Source organism: Sorex araneus, chromosome 1 (assembly GCF_027595985.1).
Source record: "Sorex araneus isolate mSorAra2 chromosome 1, mSorAra2.pri, whole genome shotgun sequence".
Taxonomy (NCBI): Eukaryota; Metazoa; Chordata; class Mammalia; order Eulipotyphla; family Soricidae; genus Sorex; species Sorex araneus.
Genome location: NC_073302.1, coordinates 58,543,373 through 58,562,823, shown reverse-complemented (window position 1 = coordinate 58,562,823; position 19,451 = coordinate 58,543,373). Strand labels below are relative to the sequence as shown.

The 19,451-nt window shown below is 36.9% G+C and overlaps 1 protein-coding gene across 4 annotated transcripts in view; it reads right to left on the bottom strand.

The window, feature by feature from the left end:
* NFIB (nuclear factor I B) overlaps nucleotides 1-19,451 on the bottom strand; it is a 251,192-nt gene that overhangs the window by 44,648 nt on the left and 187,093 nt on the right. For all 4 annotated transcript variants that reach the window (XM_004600157.2, XM_004600158.2, XM_004600160.2 and 1 more), the window contains exon 7: nucleotides 1,891-2,025. In XM_004600157.2, coding sequence (XP_004600214.1) covers nucleotides 1,891-2,025 — 135 coding nt within the window. The remainder of the gene's footprint in view (nucleotides 1-1,890; nucleotides 2,026-19,451) is intronic.

Genomic DNA, 19,451 nt, shown 5'->3' with positions numbered 1-19,451 from the left:
TCATGTAGCTTCTCTGCGAAAACATCTCCCAGTGCTTTTTCTATTCCTTCTAGAATAAAATCTCGACAACACAATCAGTATATAAGGTACATAAGTTCTTTGGAGACCAGTCCTGGTCTCATTTCTGTGGCCTCATCTCTGGCTTTTTCGTATCCAGAATGTTCTCTGACCACTCCGAAGGTATTTGTGGGTATCTAGGCAGCTTGTAATTCCTTACTGAAATGACCTTCACTGCAAATGATACATGCTGCTTCCTCTACCTATTGAATCTTCCTTCCGACTTTTTTTTTTTTTGGTTTTTGGGTCACACCCGGCGATGCACAGGGGTAACTCCTGGCTCATGCACTTAGGAATTACTCCTGCCGGTGCTCGGGGGACCATATTGGGATGCTGGGCATCGAACCTGGGTCAGCTGCGTGCAAGGCAAATGCCCTACCCACTGTGCCATTGCTCCAGCCCCTTCCTTCTGACGTTTTATTCCTTCTTATGCACTCACCAAACTCTAGTTTAGATTTCACTTTACAGGCCTCTAACTTCCTTCAAGTGTCTGTATTTGATGCCTATCCAGTGCTGTGGCCAGCTTCTTTTCCTACTGCACCTGGGTTCTTTAAGGACAGAAACCATCCTCCATGTACTGGCGCTAATTATGTATTATTTACTTTCACAAATGTCAGGTGAAAGTAAAGGTGCACGAGGAAGGATCATCTAGGGCTCTCAGGTTTCATTATACCAAAATGAATTGTGTAATTTTTTGAAAATGTTGGAAATCTGAATAATCAGAGGAATACATTACTTGACTTATAAGTTCATTCCCCTGTCATCAACACTACAAATTAATAACTGCTATATTTTTTATCCATCTTGGCAACACAAACAACAAATGTAAAAATTCTTATATACATTTGGTTTGAACTGGAGCGATAGCATAGTGGATAGGGCATTTGCCTTGTACGTGGCCAACCCAGGTTCAATTCCTCCAACCCTCTTGAAGAGCCCGGCAAGCTACCGAGAGTATCCCGCCCAGGCTCTGAACTCAGGAATTACCCCTGGCGGTGCTCAAGAGACCATATGGGATGCTGGGAATCCAGCAAATGCCCCACCCGCTGTGCTATCGCTCCAGCCCATCTAATCTTTAATTTTTGAAAGAGTATTTACTATTGTGTCTTAAAATACAAATATAAAATCATTGATTTTTTTCTACTTAAATTAAGGTATTAGCATGTAGGAAAATTTGGAGGATAAAAAATATTGTCCAAGAAGCATATCTCCTAATATTTTTCTCAATAACTTTGTTTCAAGTAGCAGTTAATATTGATCTTTTAAAGAAAATAATGCATATTAAAATGCCTTTAGTAGTACTCTAAAGAGACATGAAATTCCATCTTTTTCTAATTCAATAATGTACTGTAGCACTATAGCACTATCTATCGTCCCATTGTTCATCAGTTTGCTTGAGTGGGTACCAGTAACGTCTCCATTGTGAAACTTCTTGTTACTGTTTTTGGCATATCGAATACTCCACAGGTAGCTTGCCAGGCTCTGCTGTGTGGGCAGGATACTCTGGGTAGCTTGTCAGGCTCTCTGAGAGGGATGAAGGAAATATCGCTCCTGTCCAATTCAATTACAGGACCTTATAAATAAGGTTATTTCCAATTTCTTATGATGTTAACCTTTCCAATAGAGGTAATTCCCAAAGTATACAACTAGATATTAACTCATGGCTTTGTGAATCTTTTCTCAGATATTAGGAAAAAAACTGTTCAGTTTGTGATCTCTTCTTCCACTGAGAAAATATGGTCAGTGCATCTCTCACTATAAACTTTTGCTCCATCCCTAATTGGCCTCTGCAAATAAGAGGAAGGCTTTTCCTCTAGGCTTGAAACTTCTCACCACTGTGTGCAACTCCAGGTATTCCGGGATGGTGGTGCTGGGGGAAAGTGCTCAGTCTTGGGGAAGAATCCTGTGGAGATGTAGAGCTGAACAATGGCTTCTCGGGCTTCTTCATAGTAGTGGGAGAAGACATATCTGCAATAGAAAAGAAAAAAAAAAAAACTCAAGTTCTAAGACCCTTGAGATACAAGGTTCAAATTAACAAGATATACTATCTCATTTTCCAGCCTTTTATATTTTTTAATACTTAGACTTTAAAAAATATATATAATGGGGGTCAAAGATCCATCTATGCTGGAAATTTGAAACAGCTGTCAGAAGGTAATCTCCACTGTGCTAACCCAAGGCTTCATGAAGTTTACCACTGGAATTATTCCTACTACCAAAAAAATCTTGAAATTTTGAAAAACCAAGAACAAAGTTTCACATTTCCCTTGGCTCTTAGATTCATATCAAGGTGTTTTTTTTTTTCTACAACTTTCCATGCTTAAAATTATCTGATTGAAACAAAGGCTTGTCTTTGGCCTGCTGTGGACAAAATAGAGAGAAAACAGGTGCAGGTGTAACAAAAAACCTTTAGATGTACTTGTAAGTATGTAACAGAATGTATTGTGTATGCTGATAAGCAAAAGTAAATAAATAAATATTTCATTTATTCATTCTGCAAATATATACTGGGTCCCCTGATTTACCATATAAAGAGAGGACATGATGAAAAGTAAAGAATAATTGCTGTAGGAACAGTTATTGTCACTGTCACTATCATCCCGTTGCTCATCGATTTGCTCAAGCGGGCACCAGTAACGTCGTCTCTCATTGAGAGACTTACTGTTACTGCTTCTGGCATATCCAATACGCACGGGTAGCTTGCCAGGCTCTGCCTCGGGGGCTCTATACTCTCGGTAGCTTGCCCGGCTCTCCGAGAGGGGTGGAGGAATCGAACTCGGATCAGCTGCGTGAAAGGCAAACGCCTAACTGCTATGCTATCACTCCAATAAAGAAGAAATGATAGAAAAAGCAAACTATTATCAAGAGTAGAGAGAAAGGAAGGGTGATGAGCAGGAGTGTTGGACATTTGTTGTCATTTTTCTAGTCTCAGTGCATTCATGTGGTGAACATTCCAGTGTCACCAGACTAAGTAGCACCATGATTAAAATATGGATGACAGGACATTCCCAGGAAGAAGAAATTTTTTGAAGAAGAGGACTATGATGGGAGAGAGAGCCAGTGTTGAAGTGTATGCTTTGCATGTGTGAAAGCCTTGGGTTCGATCCTTAGAACTACAGGGTCCCCCAAGTGTTACAAGGTGTAGCCCCACTTCCACCGCCAAAAAAAAAAAAAAAAACAGGGAAGAAAAGGAAAATGAAGGGAAACAAATAGGCAAGTAGTGTAAGCAGTCTGTGGAGTGAAAAGGCACAGAGTTAAAGAAGGAAGCAAGAAACTGACTAGAAACAATAAAGAAAGGCCAGAGATTTCAAAATGTCTGAATTCTTGCCCTGAATAAGGAACGTTACTGACAGACAAAACAAGATCACATTTACTGTTCAGAAAATCCTTTCGGAAACTACATGAAGAATGAATTAGCAAAAATGGGGTGCATAATCATGGATACCACTTAAAAAGATAGATTAATTAATGCATTCATTCCATAAATATTTATTAAAGTTCTAATTTATGCCAGATATTATACTGGTTGCTGGGAAATACAATAGTTAACTAGTGTCTATAAAGCTTAAAAATACAAACATGTAAAAAAATAATTACAAAACAGTGTGAAGAAGCCATCACAGAAATCCTAGGCAGTGATTCATTTGTTTATTACAAAAAAGGTTAGTATTATTTAAAAAAAAAAAAGATGGGCTAGAGAAATAAAACAGAAGATAGGATGCTTGCCTTGCATATGGCCAATCGGGGATCAGTCCCCAGCACCACATATGGTTCCCTGAGCACTAAGAGTGATCCCTGATACAGAGTCAGGAGTAAGACCCAAATATAGCGAGGTATGACACCCCCAAAAACCAAAACAATAATACCTAAAGGTGATATGAGAGGATGAAATAAGAGTAGAGATAACGATACGAAAATAGATCGAAAATTTAAACCAAGATTTAAAGAAAACAAAAGAAGTTCACTTTAGGTATATTCAAAAGCAAAAATAATAAGAAATTTCATGTAAGAGCCAGGTGATTTAAACCAAACCAGTTCAATTGAAAGTCATCATCTTGAACAGCTAGGAAACTGTACCCTGTATTTTGCCATACTAAACAATTTTTTGGGAAATCATGGTTGGCATGGTGGGCCCTGTTTTCAACACCTTAAACAATGTTGATTTTTATGAAGGTTCATATGTTACAGTAAAATATTCCCAAAACAACAAGCATTAACTTTATATTTTAATATCAATATTTGCAGAATACACAAATAGAATAATAATGGATTCTTCAAGATGCCTTATCTAGCTTCTTGAACTTATCAACTCAGAATTAATCTTATTTTACTTATTTTATTTTTACTTCATCTCCATTTCCTACCCCTGTATCAAAGGGGTAGGATATGGAACAAAGCCCAGATCTCACATAATTTTCATTTATAGCTATTTAAGTTTTCTCTCTAAAACAAAATTATAAAAATTAAAGAACTCAAAATTTTACATATAATACATCAGGAAATATATGAAATTTGCATTTAGTTAAGAAAATTTTATGTCAAGAAAAGACTTCTTGGTGCTATTGATATAAAAAACCAATTTCCTTTATATTTTATCACTTGAAAAATTACCTAAAATCTGACAAGTCATCTGATAAAATGAAAGATGTGTTTTCAGCACAATGGCACTCATAGGATGGGTAGGCTACTATATTGACAATAAACATCAAGTCTATAAAAAGAATTTTATCAGGAGTCATAAGTAACAGCTCTGTGACCAAATAGCTGTCATAACCTCTCTGATTTTTGATGAGTCAGTGTAATATTCATTTCTTCATATCTTTATCAAAATGAAAAAAAAGATTTTTAATGAAGCCACAGCGATGAATAACAATATTTTTAAAAATTTTTTATTAGTGAGTCGGGCCCGTGCTCGGCTCCGGCTGGCCGGGTTTTCGGCCCGGGCGCCCATGCCCCTGCAGAGCCGGTGGATGTGGAACAAGCGGGAACCAGAGACAGCTTTAGGAATTGGGGTTCCAGCAAGTGCCTGCACCCATGGATGGAGACTGTGAATTAAGCCTTTGCCCCACGCCGGCTAACGGAGGAAATATGTAATTTCTGGCAGAATTTTCCCAGGACTTTATACAGAAATCCAAAACCGCGCGGACGCTGCCGCGTCCGCGCGACTTAACATTTATAATTGTCATCAATGTGAAAGGGTTCCATTTGAACAGGTCAGACTTGGGGGGGAAACTCCAAATAATAACAGTAAGTTTTTGTTGAAATATTGAAGGTTCTTAATGTAACAGCCACCTCTGGACTATGAGCTAAGCAAAAGCCCCACGCTGGCCAACGTGGCGTGGAGTACACCATACTATGAGGCGCAGGAAGGGGGATGAGGGGGAAAAATTAAAAAAAAAAAAATGGAAAAGGAAAAAGAGAAAAAAAAGAGAGAGAGAGAGAGTTATGTCAACTATAGTGAGTTTTGTGTTGAATTATGGAATGTAATCAAGGTAAAGAAAAAATGGAGTGAAATTCATTAGTTATACAGTAGGGGGTAGGGGGTGGGGGCGGGGGGTAAACTGGGGTTTCTGGTGGTGGAATTTGGGCACTGGTGAAGGGATGGGTGTTTGAATATTGTATAACTGACATATAAACCTGAGAACTTTGTAACTTTCCACATGGTGATTTAATAAAAATTAAAAAAAAAATTTTTTATTAGTGAATCACCGTGACTTACAGTAGTTATAAAACTATGAACTTTTGTGTCTGCATTTCAGTCATACAATGATCGTTTACCCCTCCCTCCATCTGTGCCCTTTCTCCTCCACCGATGTTCCCAATGATAACAGTAATTTTAAAAGAGAGAACATTTAAACCAAGATTTAGAGAAAACACAAGAAGCTCACTTCAGGTACCTTCAAAATCAAAAATAATAAGAAATTTCATGTAAGAGCAATGTGATTTAAAACAAACCAAACAACTTTATGACCGGAAAGAGAGTTCATAGAGCAGAAGCACACATCTGACATGCAAGAGGCCCTGAGATCAAGGCTACACACGTATGACCCCCAAAAAGGATCTTTGTTTATAGCATTGCCGGTGGGCCCTGAGTTTGGCCTCTGCAACACACCATCAAGCCTGTACTACCAGTGCCAAATACTGAGGGGTTGGCCTGGACAACCCCTATGCATTGCTGGGGAGCATGCCCTCATATTCTACAATTTCTTTTGTAGAATTTCAGTAGATATTTTTTCTCTACTGGAATCAGTAGAGCCTGTTAGAGATAGAAAGGACCTCTATTCCATATCTTAACTTCCCAGTCCATTTTTTAAAAAAATTTAAAACTAATATGTAGAAGGAGAAATGATGGGAAGGACATGGGTAAAACAGGTAAATGGAGTGAACTGTATGGTAGTAGATGAGTAGCTGAGGAACAGTGCTGCCTATCTGAAGATTACATAATTTTATAGACTATTTTTAGTTTAATAAAATAATTTTTATACTTTTTATTAACATATTTAGGCTTGGATCGATAGCACAGCAGGTAGGACATTTGCCTTTCCTACGGCCAACCCAGGCTCGATTCCTCTGCCCCTCTCAGAGAGCCCAGCAAGCTACCGAGAGTATCTTGCCCGCATGGCAGAGCCTGGCAAGCTACCTGTGGTGTATTCAATATGCCAAAAACAGTAACAACAAGTCTCATAACAGAGACGTTACTGGTGCCCGCTTTAGCAAACCAATGAGCAACGGGATGACAGTGATACAGTGATTCAGGCTTTACCTATGTTTATGTGTGGAAAATGAAATTAGGCTTTGAAAATTATTCTAAAGATTCCATGGTAAAAATAATAATTATAAACTAAAATTATTTTTGAAACCAACTGGAAACAAAGCATGGGAAGAAATATAATTCTTGTTATGCCATTTCTAAAGAAGATTAACAAAGCCATTACCACTACTGTTATCTTTTTCATTAAACACAGGTAAATTTGTGAGTGTTTTCTGTAACGTATGCAAATCACAAGTGTTTGGTACAGAATTTTAGGAAATACAGATAGTGGTGTACTTTATTTATTTGTTTGTTTTGGAACCACACCCAGCTGTGCTCGGGGCTTACTCCTAGTTCTGTGCTCAGGGATCTCTCCTAGTGGTGCTCAGGAGACCGTACCGTGGTGCCTGCCTATCTGTACTTCACTGTAACATTGGCCTAGATAAAAAATATATTTTTTAGCAAGGAAATTTTCACATTTTATTGGTCAAAATGATACACTTAATTTTAATTGCGAATTATTATGGGTCCATTTATCTATCTGGTTCTCTTGTAGGCATGCATTGAGTAACTGTTCAATCTTAATATTCACAAATACACGAGACTTACAGAGGCTTGCAACAACATAAAAAAAATCACTTTTCAAGTTGCAAAACTACCTCCTCCTTAAACAACAAAATTAACATAAGAATGCGAGGGTCCACTAAGCACTCTGAAATGATTTTTTAAGAAACATTAAAAAATGCAAGGCCCTACCCACTGTGATTGCTCGAGCCAGACATAGAAAGATTGCACTCATCTGTGGAATATAAAATTAAATAACAGAATAGGAGACTAACCCCCAATAATAGTAGAGATAAGTACTAGGAGGTTGGCTCCAAGTCTTGGAAGCTGGCCCCACATGCTGGAGAAAGGGGCAGCTTGCATGGAGAAGGAAACACCAGGTAAAGTATGGTTTGAGGACCTGCACAGGATGGGAGATGCACTCTGAAAATAGAATATAGACCAAACACGATGGCTATGTAGTACCTCTGTTGCAAACCACAACACCCAAAAGGAGAGAGAGAGAACAAGGGGTAATGCCTTGCCACAGAGGTGGGGTGGGTCGGGGGGGATGGGGTGGGAGGGTGGGAGGGATACTGGGAACATTGGTGGAGGGGACTGGGCACTGGTGGAGGGATATAAACAAAAAGGAAACATAAAAGTTCACAAGTTTGTAACTGTAACTCATGGTGATTCAGTAATAAAAAAATAAATAAATTAAAAAAGAAAAAACAAACATTAAAAAATGATAGAATTAAAAAGTAAACTTTGGAGCCAGGGCATAGATCAGTAGCATAGATCTACTGCCTTGCAACTGTAAAGATGAGAGTTGAATTGCTCATGCTGCCACATATGCCTAAATTTTACCCTCAAATGAAACTAAATTAATCTGGGGTCCATTTTTTCAGAAGAAATACTGTTTCATGGCCTATTCAGGTCAATATGCTAAGCTAAGATTCACAAAGTGAGTCTCCACAACGGGAAAACAAACAAACAAACAAACAGGAAACCTCTAATTATTTGGGAGAAGTAAATATTCTAGCTATTTCACTTTAAACAGGACTCAAACTAGAGTTCTAATTTTATTTTTACGTTGAATGTCTGCAGTCTAACAGATCTCATGTGAAACCATAACATGGAATCATTCTTATTTTTAACTTTGTGTTTGTCTTTTTCATCACACCCAGAGGTGATCAGGGATTACTCCTGGCTCTGTGCTCAGGAATTACTCACGTCCATGCTCAGGGTACCATATGGGGTTCCAGGAATGAAACCTGGGTTGGTAGCATGCAGAGCAAACTCTCTACCCATTCTACTATTGCTCTGGCACATCATTTTTAGTACAGTCACCTGACAGTAAAAAATGTGCAAGCAATAAACGTAGAGGAAAAATGAATTAAAGTGATCATTCTGTGAAGAAAAATAATGCTATATTTTTCATAACCCATGAACCCATTATGAAAATAATGCCATATTTTCATAACCCATTGCAGGAAGAAGAATATACTAAAAGAGAAAATTGAAAATAAGTTGACTAGAAAACTAAATGATTTATAAAAATATAGTTAAATAATGCGACATATATAATAACATACAAGTCAAATAAGACAAGAAATACCTCAAGAAATACAAAAAGTAAAGAAAGACTAAAACTGTAAAGAAAAAAGGCAAGGCTTCTATTGATAGAAGGCAGACATTACTAGAGGCAGAGATGGCAACCATCAATGATCATCTATTTGATAGGAAAGTTACAATTTATAAGTGAACTAATTTCAGATAAAAATCTTTATAAAATCCCAGAATTTTTTTTTTTCTAATTGGCTCTAGGACCTTTGCATTAAAGTACATCTTGGTCAAATCAGTCACTTTTTTCACATTCTCTTTTCCCAAACCTTCCTCATCAAAGTCATTGCATTAAATAACTAGCATAATATCTCTTAAAGAATATCTCTCTTATTTTAAGATCCAACATGGTAATATATATTATATACAATATATCATCAACAATAAGGCAAAACTATATGTAGTATATATAAAATAATATAAACTATATGCATATATGGTTTCTCCTTATTGTTTGATATTATTTATACTTTAAGTAAGTTAATTAGCTTATTATCTCCAGGGGAAAGAGGACACCAGTAGGAACATATTTTTGGCTCTGCCTTTCCTTGCACATGACATTCCCTTGGGCTAGAAAATTAAGTCTTTCTATTCTTATCTTTCATTGATAGAACAGCATTTTATCCATGAAATCAGTGTGACTTCTTTTCTCTTAAACAAACTTCTAGGAACTCTGGAGGTTTCAGTTTCCTTGATCTGTGCTTGAGTGATAAATAAATAAATAAATCTCATTTATTTAGTGAGATTTTAAATGGTTATTTGTTTTTATTTGTTCTGTCCAGTGTTTGTGTTTGTGTGTGCGTGTGTGTGTGTGTGTGTGTGTGTGTGTGTACTAACAGCTTGCTTCCTCTAGAAAATTATTCTATCAAAATCTTGAAACAATGCACAGACTGAAGAAACATGGTATTGGGGGAGTGAATCAGGGTTGGCCTCACCCAACAGTGCACAAGATTTATTCCTGGCTCTGTCCTCAGGCATCACTTTTGGTGAGCTCAGAGTCCCATACCCAGCCTCATGCATGTCATTAACCAACTATCACTCCAGCCTGACAGAATTATTTTCAACTCTAGGCTAGAAAGAGGGTAAAACAGGTATTGTATCTAAGCTGTTAATCCTAGAACCTTTTACATATGAATGACTCTATGTGGTAGAATGATAACTAGCCATGTAAGATGATTAAAATAATTATTGCTAAAGTAGCTTAAATGCATGTTGCCTGAACAGATATCATCAGAAAATGCAGATATTGTTATATCACTGTATCATCGTCATCCCATTGCTCATCGATTTGCTCGAGTGGGCACCAGTGATGTCTCCATTGTGAGACTTGTTGTTACTGTTTTTGGCATATCAAATATGCCACGGGGAACTTGCCAGGCTCTGCCTTGTGGGTGGGATACTCTCAGTATCTTGCCAGGCTCTCCAAGAGGAGCGGGGGAACCGAACTCGGGTCGGTTCAAGGTGCAAGGCAATTGTTATATATTTACTTTAAATACAAAGCAAAGAGAGAAACCAAAATCTATCACTGAGTTTCTAAAAAGTGTGAGAAATGATTTAATGCTGTGGGATAAAGTTCAAAAGATTGAACAATGGCTTAGTGCTGCTTACAGCTCAACAGAAAGAACAGACACTAAATACAAAAATTAATAGTACATCATAGTTGGAATTCTAATGACAGAAAACTTAATTCTTGAAAATTAAGGTTCACATGGATTCTGCAATGTCTAAACCATGTTTAGGTAACACTGGGCAATTAATTGTGGTTTTCCGATTGTGTAATTAAATAATAAAAATCTATCAGGTAAGAAAAAGTTCAAGTAGGCTACTTAAATAAATCATTTCATTTAGACATAAGCATATCTCTAAATAACTAACAAAATCAAGTTACCACATAATTTATATTAGCAATCCTATAACTTTTTTGGCATGGTAACATCTATATATCTTATGCCCCAATGTGTCATTCATGGCATAGCATCACTTCAAAGAGAATAAAGGCTTAAGCAAATAAAGAGTCAGATCAACTTATCTCCCAACAAGGTAATTCCATCTACAAAGGAGAAGCAAGCGTCACTGTGAAACCCAGCGTATGCACTCGACTCATCAGCAGCTTGCACAAATGGTGCTCCAGATGTATATCTGTTTAAGTCAGCCCAAGGCAACAATTTTGATCAATTCTAATGTGATAAAATGCTGCAGGGAAAGTGTGCAGAAACGTGTTTACGTCAGCCCTTAATTAAACTGTTGTTCACTTCCAAAGAACCTTAGGAAACACTAATGAGACATGAGTTTTGGCAATTTCTTCATCAAAGCAAAGACCCCTTCCTCAGTCTGTAGCAGCCTGTCATCCAAGTCGCTCCCGGGATAAATGTCACATGGCACTCCAATCAGTTAGCCACCTGTTAGTAGAACCTTACTGAAGTCAACTAGTGATCTAGGGCAAGCTCAAACAGCCACCATAACACCTGCCTGTCTGGGACACCTGCTCCTTTTTCACATATAGGAGAGCAATATGTTAGCTTTTCCAGTATGCTTGAGTACATTAAGGTTACAAATCAGATTTCTATCAACTACTTGGAAAACAAATTATTTTCTTTTTAGAAGATCCATTTTTTTCCTCCATGCAATGACACTTAGGGTTTATTGCTATTTAAAATCAATTATGTATGAGCAAAATCTTTTCTTAACATTCTGGAAGCTATTACTTTCAGTATATCATACTGCTTAATTAAGATACATTAAGTGTCATTCTTATGATTTAAGGGAAAAAAAACATTTGTATCTGACTGAGAAAGAGATTATCTCAAAATCTTTTGAAAGTAGTATCCAGGGCTGGGAAGATAGTACAGCAGGTAGGACACATTCTTTGCATATCGCTGACCTGGGTTCAATACATGGCAACACATTTGGTCCCCACTAGGAGTGATCTTTGGGCACAGAGCCAGCAGTAAGCCATGAGCACTGACAGTGTGATCCCAAAACAATAACGACAAAAGTCCAATTCCCTTACGTACCCCTAACTTTCCTTTCTAAATGAACTTTTTTCCTTTCTAAACAATTCTAAATGAACACTGAAAGGTATAAGTTGCCATTTGCTGGCTTAATTTCTAGTACTTAACATTGAGGTATGTTTTACTACAAAGGGTTTAAAGAGCTATAATCATTGTTTAAAATACCGTCCTTATATTTTATATCAATCTAGTGAATAAATGTTATATGATTCTTTTTTGCAAACATGTGCGTGAGAATACACATACACACACACATACGTTAACCTTGATCTTTTCTAAGCTATTGATACAGATCAAAAAAAAGTATGCACAGGAGAAAATTTAGCTTTCAGTGATCCCGCAACTGAAATTTGAGCTTGTATTACATTGACATGTCTTTCTAAGTTAACACCATTAGCAGATTGAGACTTCCATAGGTTATTATGTAAGTTTTGTAGCTTTACAAAACCTCTGACATAGCAAATCTTTGCAGAGATAAAACATAGTTGAATGAAGGCAAAAGTGGTCAACACATCTATTACTCCATTTAACCTGCCAGGGCAAACAAAAGAGTGGAAAAATGAATTCTAGTTCAACTGGGAAATTTCTGCTTTCCATAGCATGCTGGGTAGCAGCTGGATGACAACATAAAAAAAGAATGAACTACCTGCATAAAATAATAATGCTATTTATAATGAATGAGATAATAAACAAGGAGCTACTGAATCTACTCAGAAAAGTTCAAGAATTCAAAAGCTGATGCCTTCACTCCAGGCCTTAGTCCAGAATTATTCCTGAGATAGGGAAAGACCTAGGAAGAACCCAGCACTCAGAAAACTGCCAAATTCTCTTTCTCTGCTTTTGGCTTCTGATAAAACATCTTGAAAAGAGGGAAGTTTAGAGATTATTTAGAACTGTAGAAACATTATGTAAAATACCATCAATGGTATCCAAACTAGAATATCCCAGCCACAACTTTGGTGTTTTTTCATTTTTCTCACTTTGCCAGGAGTTTGCTGCTGATTCCTTAACAGTCTTTTACCTGCAGATAAATGACTGACTAATGGTGGGAAAGTGTCCTGGTGGAGGAAAAAAGGAGACCCAATAGACCATGTATTTCCTTGAAAGCTTTGCACTACGCAGAGGTATCCTCTTTATTTTTCCATTTACTTCACAATAAAATTGAGCTATGCTAGCTTATAGGGAGAAAAGATGTGATATGATGTGACACCTGATGGTTTCAATAAAATATAAATGACAGAAAAAGGAGAGATTTGGGTAGAGTCACAAGGACACTGTTACCTAAATATATTTAAGAGATACACACTTCAAAGGGGCTTGCAGAGCCACGTGTTACATTTCAATTTTTTCCAGACACAGGGCAATCTATACGTTCTTCCCTTTAGCCAGTTTGAGGAAGCTCATTAATATGTTTTTCATATTATATTTTCAAAGCAGAATGCCTTACAGTGCTTTTGATAGTAGTATTTCAAAAATACAATGTCCCATCACCACACTCACTACCAGAGTGCTAGTGTCCCTGGTCCAATTATTAAAATCTTTCTGGATCAAAAGTCTTACAAACAAGACACTACACTTAGTTCAGTAATTATATGACATGAATAAATTTTTTTAATAAAATTTTATTGAGTAAGTACTTGGTGACTTGGGGTCAGGCAGTATGCTAAGGTGTACTGTAATTCTTACTGTAATTCATTAAACTATGCAGAAATTAAATAAACAGATTAAAGTGCAAAGATCTGCATGTAAATAAAAACTTGGAAAATAAATACTCCTCAGCAAACTCACCATGACAAAAGCTACACTTTAGCCAAAGGGTGACATACTATGAAGTCACTATGTAGAAAATGTGACTTCATTTTCACTATGTAGAAAATGTGAAAGTCACTTTTTAAAATGAAAGAAAAATATTTATAAAATAACAGATACCACATCAACCCACTTTAGGATAAAATATACATATAAATAGGATATACAAAAAATATATGGTGAGAACATATTGAAAATTGACAGATAATATACCTGAATATTAATGAGATATCCCTGTGACAAACAAAAGCAAACAAATATAATTTTTGTTTGCTTTTGAGCCATATCCAGCAGTGGCAGAGGTGACTCCTAGCTCAGTGCTCAGGGGACCATGTGTGGGCAATTGAACCTCGTTCTCCCTTATATAAAGCCTCTGTCTGGTCCTACTGCATTCACTGGCCACAAGGATAAATAAAATATTAGTTCATATAAGCTTCCTCCTTTGGTTTTTAAATGTATAAATATGGTTCCTGAAACATGTTTTAAGTTTTCCAAACTTAATAAGCTTCTTCTGTAATTTAAAAAGAGGAACCAAGGTGTGTGGGACCCAGGGCTAAAATCACTAAGCCTGCTCGGATTGGGACTAGACCTCTTCCACCGAGATCCCCCATTTTCCAGTAGCTAGGTGGTCACACCCAGAAACTGCCCCCAGCCCGTGTAATCCCATCAACGGCCAACATCCAGAGACTATAAAACCAAGCTTCCGGAAGCAGCATCTTATAGCCTAGTTCTCCCTCTTGGAGAATCTGGCAAGCTACCGAGAGTTTCCTGCATGCATGGGAGGGCCTGGCAAGCTCCCCATGGCATATTCATATGCCAAAACCAATAACAATGCTGGTTCTCATTTCCCTGACCCTGAAAGAGCCTCCAATGAAGCACTGTTTGGAAGGACGAGTAAAGTGAGGCTTCTAAAATCTCAGGGCTAGGATGAATGGAGACATTACTGAGACCGCTCAAGAAAATCAACGCTCAATGGGATGATGATGATGATGATGATGATGATGATCCCTGTGACAGGACTACAGGTGATCTTAATTGTCTTACTTATATATGAAAGCTACTTTTTCCAACTCCCCCAAAATAATCTTTTTTATTACAAATAAAGTAGTGCAAAAATTCTATATATAGGAGGAAATTCTGATCATAGTTCTATGCATCTAATATATAGATTCCAAGATGAGTGGAAAATATCGGATCTTGCTGCATGCCAGAATTTATACTTAAAAGTAAGAAATCCCTGATAGTGGTCTTATGGGGAGATGTTGCAAAAATGTTAAATGGATCTATAAATATAAATATAGATCTATAAATATAGATCCATTTAATATTTTTATTAGTTGCATTGTATTGGTTAAAGTACCTTGGTGAACAGAGTGAAAAACAGAGTATCTAAATATCTAAGGACTTTTCTGATGTAAAATTTTATTATTGTGTGACAAATGTGAAAAAGCCCTTCCTACACATTTCAAGTTAACAAAAAGCTCTGAATATTATGACAAGACATATGGACTTAATCCCACTACAGTAGTTTGATGATGATGCCAGATGATTCAAAAAATAATTAGCTGCCATGTTAAATCTCTTTCCATACATACATATGTACATGTATGTGTATATGCACACATTTATTGTACTCTAGAAAAATATTGAGCTACCGTAAGATGTGATAAGGAATGATTTTCAATTATATGTTGCTAATTTAAAAAAATAAGCACGTGTTTATTAAAGGAGATATGACAAAAGTCTTTATGTTAAAAATCCTTACTTCAGGGGCTGGAGAGATAGCACAGCGGGTAGGGCGTTTGCCTTGCACGCGGCCGACCCGGGTTCAAATCCCAGCATCCCATATGGTCCCCTGAGCATGGCCAGGGGTAATTCCTGAGTGCAGAGCCAGGAGTAACCCCTGTGCATTGCCAGGTGTGACCCAAAAAGCAAAAAAAAAAAAAAAAAAATCCTTACTTCAATCATTAGCTATATCTAAGCATATTATTTTACTGTACTCTTCAATAACTTTAAACGTTTTATGATAGTTTGAGTCTTTCTCTACTGTATGCGAACCCAAACACAGTAAGCTACATGTTACTACAAGTCTCTATCACATCTCTATAAAAAATATTGTCTCCAGGCTATACCTACACCCAACACAAAGTTAAAGCTCAAACCCCTTTGAAGCTCACAAACACCTTCCTGAGACATTAAAAAAAATCCTTTGAATAATGAACTAAAAGGCTGAATACTAAATAAATGAAAACTGCTTTTAAAAAGCACTTCAAACTGCTTTTGTCCATTAAGCAATTTCATCTTAACAGACAGACAATGATAAAGTGTCTGGAGTAATGTCAGAAAACCTAATCTGAAAGGAGGAAAAAACACGAACAATTATGCAAGATTTGGAGTATATTTTAGTCGCTTATTAAATATTGGCATAGGTAAATAGCTGCTCTTCCCTGGGCCTCCGGGGAAAAACCTCTTGGCTATAGAGGCTTATTAGTGTTAAGCATCTGAGAGCCATGGACTATAAAATAAAATCAATACTGTAACCTTAACTGTAAAAGTCAGAAAGATACTGGAAAGAGTTCTAATTTAACAAGATTACAGATGAGTTTTTAGAGGAGAACATTTGGGGAAAAGCCATGCATTTAGAAACATTTATGCTACAAGACATCTCAAGGTTTCTGTTGTTACTAATGCTATTATTATCCCCACTGGTAATGGTTAGGGCTGATTTAACTAATGTGTTACTTTAGTGGATTTACAGGAAAGCCCTAGAAATGATCTGGAACTTATTTCAAATAAAATCATTAAACTGAGGTAGTAAACTAATTGCTTTGGAACTATTATAATCTGATGTGGTTTAGTGTAGTAGAGAAAAAAAATCATGAAAACTTGAAGGTCATCAGTTCAGCAGCTCAATACAAATATGATTATGCTGCACAATATTCCATTTCTCTTAATGGAAAAGTAGTCAAAACTGGTATAAATTGTAGTGTTTAAGTTCAACCTAAATCTATATTTTTCTCTAACAAATGTAAATGAAGAAAAAAAGAACATTCTGTCAATGAAATTACTCTGATGGCATATTTATTATCCTAATGGTTTTAGAAATCACGTGAAATTGATCAGTAACAAAACCTCTATTTAGTAATGGACCAATTACATTCGTTAGATAATGTCAATGAAACAGAATATTGTCACAGGATAATGGTCTCCTATTGCTACATCCCTAGTCATTTAGAGAAAATAAATGCTGCTGTCTGGGTGAGTCATTTATTTTCAAAGTAGGAGACACTGATCCTGTAACAAGGTTCTGTTATAATAACTCAATCTCTATCAATCATTTAGTATACCAGAATGGAGCAGGACAGGACTTGTATTTGTAAGAACTGCACATTCCTCAGGTAAAAGGCAAAACACATGGTACATCCAAGAACACCAACAGCCGAATAATTATGCTAGTCAAATAGGGTGTTTAAAAAATAATTAAGAAATAAAATTTCTAAAATTTTCAAAAAGATTCATGCTAAAGATTCAGACACAGGGATCTGAGAAAGAGCTTGCTCTCTGAACACATGTTGCAGAAGGCTTGGGTTTCATCACCAAGCAATGAGCCAGGGAAGCCCACCCCATCTCCCAAAATTCCCTGGAGTGACCCCCAAACCAAACCAAATAAAAAGATTCAGTTACTGAAAATCTACAAAATCTGAATTCAGTTAATTTTAAATCTAGAATGTTGGTACACCTTTGCACTCAACTTGGTTATTTTATAACATTTTATAAAAGTTTTAAATAATTTGCCTATGACCACACCAGAATTCAGAGTTCCTAATCAAGATTATAGTACCTAGGCCTAGGCAAAATAAGACATGCTGAACTTTAAGATTATTTGTTGGGGCTTGGGTGATAGCACAGTGGGTAGGGCGTTTGCCTTGCATGCGGCTGACCCGGGTTCGATTCCTCCATCCCTCTCGGAGAGCCCAGCAAGCTACTGAGAGTATCCCGCTTGCACAGCAAAGCCTGGCAAGCTACCCGTGGCCTATTCAATATGCCAAAAACAGCAACAACAAGTCTCACAATGGAGACATTACTGGTGCCTGCTCGAGCAAATCAATGAACAACAGGATGACAGTGACAGTGACAGTGTGGGATTCAGTTTAATGAGCTTTAAAAAGGTTCTTTTGTAAAATATGGTTGCAATGAAAAATTATGTGAAGTCTTATCTTTATTTTAAAATGCGGTAAGAAGTCAATAAATAATATCTGGGGCTGGAGTGATAGCACAGTGGGTAGGGCATTTGCCTTGCACGCGGACGACCCGGGTTCAAATCCCAGCATCCCATATGGTCCCCTGAGCACCGCCAGGAGTGATTCCTGAGTGCATGAGCCAGCAGTGACCCCTGTGCAGTGCTGGGTGTGACCCAAAAAGCAAAAAAATAAATAAATAAAATAAAAATAAAAATAAATAAATAATATCTACAATATGAAGGGGATCTGATTTTCAACATTATGTGCTTTGGTTGAACAAAAACTTCAAATTTACGTGGTTTCTTCAACATATTTTCTGTAAAATCAATACTTAAATGATGTAAAAAAAATAAATACTTTTTTCAAAAAGGTAAATAAGTATAGATAAAAAGACCAAGAAAAAAATATGATATACTGACTGCTATGGATCATCCTTAGAATAAAAACAACCAGGAAGCTGGTGAAAAAGTTTTGTGGTTGGGAGCATGTGCCTTGAATGGGTGGGGACTGAATTCAAACCTCAGAGTGCTGCCAGATCCATCTCCAGAGGCTATGAGAACCTGGCCCTACAGGGGTGCCCCTGCTAGTCTCCAGCAATGCCAGGCACAAAAAGCCCCCCATCACCATCCTGAACAGCAGTGTTCCTGCTTAACTGGCAGGAAGAATTGTAAATACATGGAGGAAAACAAAGAAGAACTCTCAGAGATACGAACCTCATAGGTTTAGTCAATAACTGAACTTAATGGTAAAGAAAGCAAAATCAAATATGAACAAAAGGTACTATACCAAATTAAAAGTTTCTTTCATGTAAAAAGAAAGTAGTGCCAAAATAAAATATTCTCTACTGAATTCGAGAGATTATTTCACACCATACATACATCAGATAAACGGTTAATATTCAACCTATTTAAAGCCCTCACAAAGATCAACAAAAACAACAGAACGACTTCATCAACAAGTGGATAAAGGAAATAACCATACACTTCCCCCCAAAAGACATATATGGATGGCCATAGGCATATGAAAAAAGTGTTCATAATCAACAATTTTTCAGGGAAATTCAAATTAAAACAATGAGATGTCGTGTCACACCACTGCTAATGGCCTATATAAAAAAAGACTAGAGTCATCCCACGTTGGTGAGATGTGGTGAAAATGAACCTTCATTCACTGTTGGTGGAAATGTTGTCTGGTTTAGCATCCATGGAAAATAGTATGGAAATTAATCAAAGAATTAAAAATAGAACCTAAAACCAGCAATTCTTTCCCTGACATCTCTCCAAAGAAAACGAAGACATTAACCTGGAATGATATACACACATCTATGTTCATTGCGGCACTACATACAATAAACAAGGTACATTAACAACCCAAATGTTCAACAACAGAAGAGTGGATTAAAAAGTTGTGGTGTAT